Genomic DNA, 13,564 nt, shown 5'->3' on the forward strand with positions numbered 1-13,564 from the left:
TGCCCACAGACTAGGATCTACAGCTTCCTGCAAACACAGTCCAGGAGCAGCTCCCTCTCCACGCTGCTCCGTTACATCCTCCTGCCGTTCGCAAGCAGCAGCAGGACCTAGCTGCGACAAACATTGTCCCCAGTGCTGCCAGATACAGCCACTGGGCTACGATGGCACTTTATATAATACACTGTGCCATGAACTAGTGTCACATCTTTAGGGCTATTATCTGAACTCCAGCGTGGAACCCAAGGACGTTTCCAGTCTTGACTCACAGCTTCTCTTCTGTCTCTTTCTCTCTCTTTTTTTATTAATGCCAAGATTGCATGTCTGTGTCCGAATTTCACCTCACCCCTATTAAGATCTTACCAGTTTACTCGTGGTTTTGACTATACCAGTATCAGTATGCACCAAACGTGATAAAAAAATAGGAACGCACAAAAGAGTGACTAAAGGCTTTCTGAAAGACAAGGAAGTAAGGATTGTATCAAAATTTTCCTTTCTAGAATAGATGGGGGTTTACTGTTAAATATCACGCACACCTCACACTTGGTACAAAATGCTGAACATGAACCCTCTCTCTTTTTTCCACACTGTACTGATAACCAGGACTACCTGAGTAAAATGAAATTAGAAGGTGAGGATAAATATGGCGTATCTTAATCCATGAATTCTGATTTGTCATGGTCTAATTAGAAACATCAGCACCTGAGCAAACACATTTCTTCCTGTCCTCCCGTGGCCCTAAGACAGGGATTTAGTATTACTTCACCATTCTTGGTCTTCTTAGCCATTATCTTCCTTATCATGCACTCATCAGGCATATAAAAGTATCCAAATGCCTAATTACAGAATTGTCACTGTAATTTGTTAAAAATTCTCACTGAGCATCACATGAATTGATTTTACCTATCTGTATCCCAGTATCAGCAAGGTGTCCTGCCTGCCTCGATAGCCCGCACAAGGAACAGGAGACAGTTTTGGATGGTCCTGCTTTTGAGGGCTCTGAATGTTCATTTCACACCCTCTGCAGTCCATGAACGGTCCTGAATTCAGCAACTACTAAACACAGCCACTTCAGCAGGGGAAAATACTCTTTTTCTTAACTAAGACACCTATGCAACCATACTATAAACACTAATTCTTAGATTTCTCATTAAGCAGATGCTACTCTATTTACAAGCCTCTTCTCTTTTAGAGAGATCCTCTTATATTCTGTCATTTGTCCATTCCCTATATTTAAAATTAAAGTATCTGTCAAATTTTTACTTTTTCTTCTTTAAAGGCTTCTTAGTCATCTAGTCTCTACCTGCTACTCAAACAATGCACATTATATGAAAATTTTGTTTGGAAAAAGACAATACAACGTTAATTTTTATGTGCTACCAAAAAGCAAATTGAGCATTTCAGAAAGGTTTTTTTCTATTCTTATAAAAGTTTTCTAGGATTTGGTTTTGGTTTGCTTCAGGCTGTTTTGTTTTTGAAGTCTCTGGCGTTCATAAAGCCTAATTCTGATGTCTCCTTGACTTACTTGGCTTATATTGAGAAACTCTACCTTAAAACATGAAAGCTCCTCTGTTAGCCGTTTCAAGGTACACAACCAACATCATCAATGCTACCTGTACAAGCACACAGAACTACGAGATTCTTTCCGACACTGATTACAGTACAAATGATTTTTTTAAAAGTGCATCCATATTATTGACCTTATTTTTTCCTAGCATTTCTAGAAAACGCTACTGTCACTAAGACTTGTTTTGAGCCAGAAGCATACACTAAATGATTTAAACAAAGGAGGCAGGGATGGACACCAACAAACTGCACTGCCGAACGTGACACCACAGTGTTACAGCTTTTTTGTATTTGTCCATGGTGCTGACCACCTTTATTATTATCAGTATTAAGAAAAGCTTTAGTTGGACCTAACCCTTTTCTTCTTCCTCATGAGTTAGCACAGCATTTTTACCATGTAAAACAGTCCACCACATCAACACCTGTACCTGAGAAAAAGCTTACCTAAAGAATGTGCAGCTGTGGTTTTGGAGCTGAAAAATCGACCAAGTCCAAGGTCTCCAAGCTTTACTACGCCTGTAGCTGTAATGAACACGTTAGCTGGCTTTATATCTAAAAAAATAATAATTGAAAAATTTAGAAGTCACAATGAGGTTGCAAGAAAAGCTACTGCTCTACTAATAACAGACCAAAATAAGTTTTTATTTACAGCTAACTAACAAAATCTGACTGTGCTGTTCAGAAAGAGCAAGTCTGGGATCTGGAATTTCAAATTAATTATCTGAATAGTACAAAAATCACTCCAGCAAAAAATTAAAAGCCATGAGAAGTAGTTAAAAAAAAAAAGCAAGCAAGCAAGCAAACAGCAACACAAAAACCAAAAAACCCCACACCCAAAGAAGCATATACATTGAGTTCATTCCAACTCTATATAATAAAGACTTCCATTAGAACTAGAAAACCTCTCATTACGTCTTAAATAATGGACCAAACATGTTTTCCAGAAGTGTAAAACGTATTTTTTATCACTTGTGCTGATCAGATTACCCACAGTGGCATGATGTTATTTGAAATTTGTAATTGATTCTCTTTAATAGCAGGCATTAAAAAAAAAGCAGCAAGTTTACTCAGGAGAATGGTTATTTGAACTCATCAATAGAATTGGGCTAATCAAGTAGAAACAAAGAAAAATAACGATGTATACCCCAGACAGTTATTTTTCACAAGTAATATTCAGTTTAAGTTTTAATCCAATCCTTTAGAGACAGAAGCAAAGATTTTTATTTTATGATTTTTAATAAGGTTCCTATCCTGTTGGTTTTCTAAATCAACTGACCTGATACTTGCCTGCAAGTGGGCATAGCTCTTACTCAGCTCAAGAGCAATGCGCTGTGGCTCTCAACTATCACTTAACTTTGATGAGGGAATTACAGTTTGCATAAAATATGGATACAGTAAAAAGGAATGGTTAATAAACCATTCAACCAACATTTTCGGGTTTCCAGTAAAAAGTTACAAAACCTTATCTGATTTAGAGAGGCAGACAGACAATTATGCTGCTATCTGACCTAGTTTTCTGGAGTTTGGATCACCCTCTGTGTAACATCCAACACAGCTATCAGCTCAACTTAAAAATAGCTTTAGTTGTCATTGGTTTTGGTGTGTGACCATGGAATTGTTATATTTGCCATGGGTTTGCCAGAAGCTTTGAAGGTAGCATTTCAGTTTAAGGAATTTAAACTCATTTTGGTTTTGAGCTTAAATATACTGAAATAAACTCGTTTAGCAATAAAAGCATTAAAGGAAGAAGAAGAAAAAGAAGAAAAATGAAAGAATCTGTAATTTTATGTCCTTCTCTCTATAATTTGCACTTGCAAGTATCTACATATACATGAAGGTGGGGGGGGGGGAGGGGAGGGGAAGGAGACTCGCAAGGGAAAGCCATTTGCAGGGGCAGAGGCATCTAAGTTGATCTGTTGAAGGGCGCAACATCTCCAGCTGCAAATGACAAAAGCTCAGCAGAGATCGAGGGACTTCTGCTTTCAGGCAGCTATTTGCACCAAAGCAGAAGGTAACCACCAACTTAAGACATGTAATTTCACCTGAACCCAAAGAGACAGCCCAAACACAACTTGCAACCCATAGCCAGAGGGATTTCCAAGGCAAAAAAAAATTTACATCTGAGAAGCAGCTATACTACTATCTGTTTTCTTTGACTCAGTTACAAGGTAAAACTAAAGACAACATACGGAGGAGACTGCAATATTGCAGCTTAAAATTGGTAAAAGAGATTCAGTACCTGACAGAGATAGCTGGGAACTGCAAGGGCTGTTGGGACACAGTACTTGACACAGAGATTGGAAATAGGGGAGAGGAGCAGAGGAGAGAAAAATGCTCATGGCTGCACATAATCCAGTAGATAAGGGAGTGGGAGAAGAGCCTATACATCACCAGAAGGCATAGCAGGAGGCAAATAGTTTTGTAAGAAAAAAAGGTGCAAGAGGTGAAAAGAATGGATGGATAGCTGTGCAAGAATGCAGGTAACAATACTTGGGAGAGACAATAGGCAAACAACAGGACAGAAAATAAGAGCCAGCAAAATGAATTGAGCAAGCAAAGAGGTTGCAGTGGCAGGTTCTCCACCACTTACAGGACTATCACTTACTTTTGAAAACTTGGTATCACAAGTCACTGCTGCAAACAAATGCCTACCACAACAAATGTACAACCACGAACTTGTCTCACACTCTTCCGTTACTTATAAAACGTTAGAAGCATACATTGTGTCAGCTGTCAAAATTGATTCCATGATGATGTTAATCTGGTGTCATTTGCATTGAACCAGCTTAATTCTCACATAGTAAAAGGTTTAGTAAAGACAAATAATCTTTGGTCCTGCATTACCTCTATGCATAACACGACGAGAATGCATATGTTCCAAGGCACTGCAAAGCTGAACAAAGTACTTCCAAACTGTTCTTTCAGGAATCAACCTCTTCTGTTTCTTAAAATGCTTAAAGAAGAAAGAATGGACATTGAATATTAAAATTTAAAACTTGCTTAAAATGACTGAAAAGAGAAAACAGAAAATCGTTTATTTAAAAACCAGATACAAGAGGCTCACAACCTAATAAGAAAGGCATAACAAAACTTGTTGACGCACAAAGTTTTCCCCTTAAACATTAATACATGTATCATCAATGTATGTGTTTAAATAGTCAACACACAGAGCCACAAATGACATTAATGAAATAAAACTGCTAGCCCAAAATAAGGGATTTATATGGTATTTAGCAATCCTCAGTGCAGGATTAATGTGGTCAGAATAGCATAGCATAGAGTAAGCAGCAACAGAACAAATAAAGGTCAGATATAAGATTGTGGGTACAAGGAAGTATTTACTTCGGGAAGTTCTGTGGCACACATCGATTTCCATGCCCTCATTTTCTAAATAGAAGGAGAAATAAAAACAGTAGTGACACACAATCACAAAGATCATGTAAGAAGAATCAATCAGATTAGTCTTAGAAACTTCTGCAATACATAAAAGGGGACCGAAGGAACTGTGATTTCTGAACATTTCATAGTGATCTAATTCCTGTACAAACATTTTCCATCCTGTATGAAGAACCATTACCGATCACTGGTAACAGTTCAATGGCCTGTTAAAGCTTGCATGAAACATAATTATGCTCTGCTACACACATCTCCTTTGTATATTATAGTCAGGGACTGAAATAACACAGTCCTCCAAGAATACATACTGAAAACCTGGAATTCAGCCAATGCTAAAATGTGCAAGTTTGATCATTATAAATTTTGCAGCAAAAGGTAAGACTGAAAAATTGTTGCTCATTTAGTCTCTCTTTTTAAAGAATTCATATTTTGACAGATTTTCAAGTTAAACACATGAAGAAAGCACATTAACAACATCAACACCAGCAAAATTTTAGAGGGAAAGCACAGTACTCATTTTTTTAATAGCATGAGTGCACACGCACATTTCACAAACATGCACACCCTAAGAAAGTTCATATAACAAACATCTAATACTCCAGAAAAATAAAAATATGTTCATATACTGTGTTAAAATGTGCCACTGAAGTTGACAGCTGCATCTACACGTTACAGACACACGCAGGAGTACGAGAAAGATGGTTTTAAACTAGCTATAGCAAAATGCATCAGTCATACAAAGGATCATAACATTCCACCAAAATGTTTTTCGTTATAGGGATTATTTCAAAATGCATTTTCATTTAAATGAGGCAAAGCATATAAATTACTTCTTTAAATATAATTTTTTCTCAGTCTTGGACCGAATCCAAACAAACCCTGTGTATCTGTTCTCCCCATAGCTGGATTTGCATATCAGAGGATTGTTTGATGTCAACAGGAAGATGGAGACCAGGTTCCTTTTCGTTTTAAAACAAATACACAATACATGTAAGTATGTGCACATAAAAGCATAGTTCCTCGATTTAAAATGCATTCTGAAATCACCATAATTATAACTAGGTACTTTATTTAAACACTCTGAATTATTATTTCTTTAACTCAAATCTAAGCACAAGCAGTGATGAAACATCATTCACATAATGTCTGAAATGAGAAGATTTTCAATTACAGATTTCCATTCCAATATGCTTACAGTATATCAGCATACTTTCAAAGTATGTATCTACAAATATTCTTTTAGTATTTTATTCATTTGCCATCTATAACACTGTTATCTGACTGTACACTACAAAATCGGCTTCAATTCTTACAGTGCAAACATGCAATATAACAGTTTTTAAGACAGTCTCATTCTGTTGAAGGCATTAATTATTTTGCATTATAATAACAAATTCTCTTCCTGAAAGCATCCATGATATTATTAACCCTGTAGAATTTACCGATCTAAAGAAGATTCAAAAGAGAGCTGCCAGATTTACTAACAATGTTTAAACAAAACAAAGAAATACACACCATTTTCATTTGTATAGGTTTAAAAATAATCCAATTATCTTTAAAATAAACTCATGGAATGTTATTTTGTGTAGTAATTAATTACGCTATCTTCTTTCCTCAAAAGACATACTCTCAATGTTTTCTTGGGCTGTTGTCCACCAATAGGCAAAACAGTGATGAAAAGCTTCCACTGCCAAAAAAGATCAATTTTGCAAAACTAGTCATTGTAACAAGTTGTACGTTTCCAGGAAACAGTCTAGCAGGCAGTGTTAGTTCTGAGAAAAGTCAACAAAGAAAAGGAATTCCACTCCTGTTTAGAACCTTACCTTCTAACAAGAAATATAAGTCGATGGAAAACATGGTCACAACTATTTTATCCCAAAGAGCATAATTAAATTCATACAGCACATATTAACTGTATTCAAAGCCGGACCCATTTTAAAATAGTCCACAATGCAAAATGCCATTTTAATGGTTGTGGGCTTTGCCCCCTCCCTACAGGGAAACCAAAACGCCAAAGACAGGATGCCAAGACAGTAATTTTTGACCACTAATGTAGCGGATAGTAGTAACACCACAAACAGTTAATACTGAAACTACTTCACACTGCCTGGCACTGTAATGTCTCAAGCATCCTAAGGTCCACATGATCAAGTTAACTTAATACAGTTATCCCCCATCGTATACAAGATGCTATTACTTGCCCAAATTTGACCTCAAAGGAATACAGCCCGACATACAGCTTTCTAAAGTACTCTCATCTTCAACATCTCACTATTCTGCTTCTTCTACCTGTCTGAGGCTCAAAGGACAGTTCTGACGTCCCTTAGACCACTGACTTTGTAGGGTGTGACATTAAAAAAACATAATCCTGTTTGAGGTGAAAGATCAGTCTCAACACAGCTGAAACTGGACAAAAAGGGAACTGCTTGTACATGTGCATTAAAATTTGGCCAGTGTTGCAAACTAGTGTTTTGTCAGGTAAACAGAGAATATCAGGTATGCTCAGGCAGCAGACTGTCTCCCAGCAAGAATTATTTGTTTCAAAAGCCATATCCCACAAAATTTCCATCTGTCTTTAAGAATGAAATCACAAAAAACTACTTTAAAAGAGTTTTCACAATGTCAGTACAGATAAAACTGCAATTCAGTCGTTTAAGGCAACTGGAAATTTTTGTGGTCATACATTTGCTATTCAAATGCCTTACAGAGCTTTAAGGTTCGTCTTTTTGTCCCTTTTTACAGAATGACTGAGAAGTTTCATTATGGGAAAACAGAACTTTCATGGTTCTCTCTAATAAATTGCTAAAAGAAAAATTAAATATCCTTCAAGTTTCCCATCCTAGTAAAGTTAAATGTAGCTGCCCTGCACCTAAACAGCATACATCATTCAGTTTCTTGGAGACATTAAAAATAAAATAAAATAAGATAGACAGGAAAAAAGTTTAAAGTCAATATAAAAGCATGGAATTATATTATACTGATTTTCTAAAGATGATGCTTTAAAGGTCAAATTCCAAAAGCAATTAGCAAATAACCTTATCTAGGCTTAACAAGCACAGTTCAGAGAATACTCTTAAAGGAAATACACAGGACTTTGGCCTTTATAAGAAAACTAAGAATTTCCTGCCAGTAAGTAAAGAGCAGACAGCATAGATGATTTCAATACAACTGGAGATTTCAGATATGACTGCCTACATCTCAGTAACCATGCTTGGAAAAAAATTAGCATTCAGTTCCGACGTTAGTGTCTCAGAGAATTTTAAGATGTGATTTACCTTGGTTTAGAATTCATTGCATAGGAAAAAAATAGGAATAAATGGAAGATTGTTAAAAAAAAAAACAAACCCTAGTGTTTAAGAAGCAAAGTGAACTATAGAAAGCAAGATGTTTATGAACATCTCTTGCCGAAAGATGATGAATTGATCATCTAAACGATTTTGCAGAGTCATTATTAAAAATAAACAGTCTGTGAAACTGTCAAACAAGCCCACAAGACCATATACCTGAATTTTTCACTGTCCATGTTCTAGGCTAGAGCTGCCTTCTAAAAGGACGAAATGGGGGAAAAGTAAAACAGAAATGATCATTTCTTTCCTTTAAATAGATTCCTTTTCCTTTCTTTCATGTTTTGATGACGGTCTTGATCACATCTGTCTCCATTACTTCACTTCTTGCTTACAAAAATATAAAGAGGTTTTGTTAGGGTTTTTTTCAAATTTGATTGCATAAACTTATCAGAACACAGTGATTCGACAACCAGATCCATGTGGGAAGAAACCTGAACTTCATCAAGAGGAAAGTGGTGCGGAAAGAATTATTGCAAGGAACTTCTGAGTAACATGTAACAAAGATCTTGGCCACTTCTGCCTGTGTTTCTTTGAGAGTCTTTTTTATTCTGGACTAGCAGAAAGAACAGTGAGAGGAAAGATGAGGTCAGGCAGCTGTAATAAGAAGTTATGGAAGTACAAGCAAGAATTCTTGCTCTGTGAATACAACAGAAACAAACCAGAACCGGCAAGGGTGTGCAGGGTCATCAAGATAGACAGTGAAGATGGACCTCAACACCTCTACATTTTGGAGTAAAGATCAGAGACTCATGTATATAGAAGTAAAGTTTTTACCTAAGTCTTATTTTCTATTTAAAAGGCTATATAATTCCAGTATGAAAGCAGTGTCCCAGGAGTTCTGCCTGGCTCTGAGTTCCCATGCATTCAGCTTCCCAGCTCTTTAGACTGTGGTAAGTTCTCTGCCATTTTCCTTGCTTTCTTTGCAGAACAAAAATAGAACTTTTCACCACATCTTGACCCATTCACCCACCACCAACCACAAGGTGATCAAATTTGCCTACATTTCAAAAGTGGCAGCATTCCCATAGTTGTGAAAACAGAACACATACAAAACATCGCAATCTACCAACTGAACACAGTGAAAGTAGCAAGTACTTGGCCAATAAAGTGACTAATAACAGTTAAAAAAAATAAAACATTTACCTGGTTCTTTTTCCAACTTTGCTTTACAGTTTTTTTACATCTCCAGTTACTGAAGATGCCATGTATTTATTCTTTCCCTTCCAGAATCCACAAAAAAAATATGCATTTAAAAAAAAAATAATTCAATCTTCCTCTACTGGTGATCTTAGTATACAGCAAGTAACTTCATTTAATCAATAGCAGCAAAAGACTAAGATACAGTACAAAAATTAATAGACAAAATAATCGTAGTAATAATAGAAGTACCTACACTAGCATCAGAAGGCCAAATTAATAGAATTAAACTACAGTCTTAAAAAAAAAAAAAATCCACCACCACAGAGATAGAAACATCTTCTCAAACGCAATCTTCTTTCACACACAATCTAAAGACATCTACTTAGAAGAAATAGAAAGCCTTGTAAGAAAAACACAAGTCAAAATCCTCCTATTTTCTATTTTCAGTATCTATTCTTTCATGCTAATAATCTGTTAATCAGACCTTTAGAGTCCTGATTAAACTCAGATCCCTTAGAAATCTCTGAACGAAGTCACTTTATATGCGTATTTTTATCCAACTGCCTTTGCAAGGATTCATTTCATTTTTCCTTATTGAGTAGTCCACCTACAGTCACTCTGTTCCATCTAACATTTTTGCTCAAGCAAAAACACAAGAACACACAGTGCTCAGACAGAAAAGATCACCTACTGAAATCAAATATACTTGCAGAGCCACTAAAATAAAATTACCAATACGGATCATTTTCATTGTCTCTGCTGTTTACCGCCGAGTGGCTCTTCTTAAAATACACAGCCACATGTTTAAATTCAACAGTATTTGTTTACATGCATCTCTCTCCAATAAATCCCCTTGGGAAAACTGGTACAGCATGAAGAGGTGAAACTCATGCTTGAATCATTAACTCTACTTCCTAATAAAAAGCAATAGCATGACAGAAAATACAGAGGCTACCATCTTAATTTTTTTTTTTCTTTTTGCTACAAATAAGGCAGACATTCAAAACCTCTCTTCATTCTCAGCAAGTTACTCATATAGCACAAACACTGACACTACAAATTTTTCAAGAACAACTGTGTGAATAACTAAAAATAATCTCCAAGTATTGTTTGCAGGGCATTTCAAACAAGAAAAGCACCCAGAACTACTGTTTAATAAAATCTTTCACTTCTTGCTCTTTAAAGATTCATGGAGCCCGACAATTTTAGCTCCAGTGGGCAAAGGTGGAGAATAAGTACTCCAAGCATTTCTGCCCCAGTTAGACCTATCTGAACAGCCTATGTAATAGTTAAATGAAGTTCACCATCAAGGTAACTTTTCAAAGCTGACTGACACTGTTCCCCTCCCAGCTACAGCCACACAAGTAAGCTCACACAACAGCTTCAGGTGGGATGTCTGCGAAGGGGGCTATCCACAAGACAAAACAGTGTTGATAGTTAATTATTTTAGCAGAAAATCTGCCTGCTTATTCTTATTGCTCCAATGGCAGACACAGATGATGGCAGATTCTCAGAAAACCTAACAAGCCTGCCTGGCAATTACCAAGCCCAATTACCCTACTGGTTATAAACTGCAGGACCAGTCAGCTTTCCTTCTGCTGGCACACATGTAACCCACACCCAGCCGACTGCTGCCGCTGCTCTCATTCTGCTTACCTGTGCTTGGCAGCAACGGTGACAGTCAAGCACCTGTCAGACACCCCAGGAACACACGTACGGGGAGCAAAAGCTTCCCAGAACTGCCTCTCCTACCGCAGCAGGGCTTAAAATGCCTTTGCTTTTTGTTTTAGGACTTCACAGCCCCATCCACAGAGTGGCCCTTTCCCCACCCAGCCCTCTTTTTACCTGCTACATCGTTAACAATATATACAAAGCTGAATAAGGATGCACTATTTTTTTAATTACAGGGTGTAAAAAGATAAGTTTAAGAAAAAGATTTTTAGTAGCTTTAAAAAAAGTTAGTGACAAAAACTAGCCTGACTGGTTCAAAGCCTGAGATTTCTCCTTTAGGAAAAGGCACACAGAAATCACTTAGCTTTGATCTGTAATTAGTACACACTGTGTTACAGTATCTTATTCTATTACCTGTTCCTTCAGCTACACTATTTTTTTTAAGTCTTTTCAAAAAAGTGAGTACACAAAAAAGCCAAGAATAAAGGTGATACAGAATGTGAAAAAAAAAATAAGGAAAAAAATTTTAAGCTTTTAACTTTTATCGATTATGTAGCTTCAGCAAGGTGCCAAACTGTTCTATATTATAAAACATAACAATATGTTAAACCAAAGAGTACGAGTCAGGAGGTTTGGCATGGGGGGTGAGGGGGGGTGTTTTTTAAATTGAATCTAGCAGTCACGGAAGAAAAAAAAAAAAGGAAAAAAAAAAAAGGAAAACGCACAAGAGACACAGATACTGCTGAAAACCAAAAGAACCAGAATCCATGTTTTAAAATTTGCATTTATAGATCAAGATAAATCAGTATCAAAAAATGAAAATATAGAAACATGCACAAAAAGACTACTTTAAAAATACTTTTTTAATAATCATGACGTCAAATATTTGGACACAAGTATAAGAAAAATCTCAGAATTAAAGCCCCCCTTGAGAGTGTGAGTGCACAGTTTTCAGTTCCATTTTCTTTATGTCAAAAGACCCTTTCCTCATTCCAGACATTCAGCTAATGAGCCACTTGAAAATGTCTCTAGGCTTTATTTATTTGCACTGTTCAAAATCTATTATTAAATATAAGTTTCAAGGAGGGGTACCACTTCCTGGTATGCATCATTGGAATATCAAATTAATAAAATAAACTTTGTGACGTTTACCTTTACAAATGGTCTTAGAAGTGATAAGGTAGTAATATCCCCATTTTAAAGATTATAATGGGAGCACAGAATTAAGATCTAAACTGTTAATTAATTCTGGCACCAATTTAAGCACCTCCTTTCAGCATACTTAGCTTTATGAAACAGTCCATCTTCAAAGCAGTTTTCCACTCAGAACAGATGAAGCTCTGAACGCTCCATACTTCTGCAAATCAAACTCTGAGTTTTACCTTAATTATCAGAAACACAGAATAAGCGATTACAACTCCCACCAAAAAATAGTGAAGTAGTTTATACAGTATCCCTTAGGAACAGTACCAGAGACAGTAAGAAAGGATAGTCTTTGCAAGAGCATTCATTTGTATTAACCATTAAACCTTTGTCTTTCTTGAATTCCCTGCTTTGAAAACCACCGCTGCAGCAAAGGCAGCAGCAAAGATGCAACAAATGGTGGTGCATGTACTACACCATCACGATTTCTACCCAGACTAGCTGCACCCTTAACATTAAATAGAAGTGGTTTTTTGAAGACATAAACTTGTAATTTTCCAGAGTGTAAGATAATCTGTTGTAGGATTTTCTAGCCTTTGAATGCTTGATTTTTCAGATTCAGTGTTGCTTCCTTAGGTTATAAGCAATTCCCTAGATTCAAAAAAGCATAAAAATAACCAAGAAATGCAGGTGCTCTATTATACTGCTATGCACAACCTACCGGCGTTGGCACTTTTGCAGTCACAGCTAGTATTACATCTGACCAAGTAACTCGCACAGAAGAGTACCATCCTTCAGCGGGTAATGGGTAGGCACCACCAGCGGACTTCATCAGTATTTGCCAACGACAGCAGAACAGCAACACTCATGAACCTTGAGTCCCACTCTATGGGGCAGTACGCTACAGGACAGCTTCTTCTTTGTGTTCCCCTGTATTCGATCTGTAATACCTATGCAACCTGCCTCTTCTCTGGCCCCATCCCAGACCTGTCCCTTCATCCCATTTTCTCCATTTAAACAATCGCATCGTGGTCCCGGCCAGTCCAAGTTATCCCACGCAGGCCCTCTCCCTACCAGCAGTCAGCTTCTGTCTCTACGATCTTTGCCCAGTCTGTCCTACCTCTGGCAACACACTAGCTCTTCTCAATATCACTGTGCTCGTGTCCGGTATTGGGATTCCCATTCTAGTTTCCCAACCCATCGCTCTTATATTCATTCTCTTACGCTCCTCAGTCTCTACTGCCCTGTGTCCTAACTTCCCAGTCTACCTTCTCTCAAAAACTGCTAACCAGCTAGTTCCAGTC

The 13,564-nt window shown here is 37.0% G+C and overlaps 1 protein-coding gene across 10 annotated transcripts in view; it reads right to left on the minus strand.

The window, feature by feature from the left end:
• The window catches only part of NEK7 (NIMA related kinase 7), a 75,205-nt gene that overhangs the window by 24,679 nt on the left and 36,962 nt on the right, over positions 1-13,564 (minus strand). For all 10 annotated transcript variants that reach the window (XR_008748942.1, XR_008748945.1, XR_008748946.1 and 7 more), the window contains 2 exons: positions 4,408-4,516; positions 2,008-2,115 (listed from right to left, as the gene is read on the minus strand). Coding sequence is in view for 4 of the 10 variants with exons in the window: in XM_055814997.1 (XP_055670972.1) it covers positions 2,008-2,115; positions 4,408-4,516 (217 nt within the window). In the remaining 6 variants the exon portion in view is untranslated. The remainder of the gene's footprint in view (positions 1-2,007; positions 2,116-4,407; positions 4,517-13,564) is intronic.

This window comes from Falco peregrinus, chromosome 10, assembly GCF_023634155.1.
Source record: "Falco peregrinus isolate bFalPer1 chromosome 10, bFalPer1.pri, whole genome shotgun sequence".
Classification (NCBI taxonomy): Eukaryota; Metazoa; Chordata; class Aves; order Falconiformes; family Falconidae; genus Falco; species Falco peregrinus.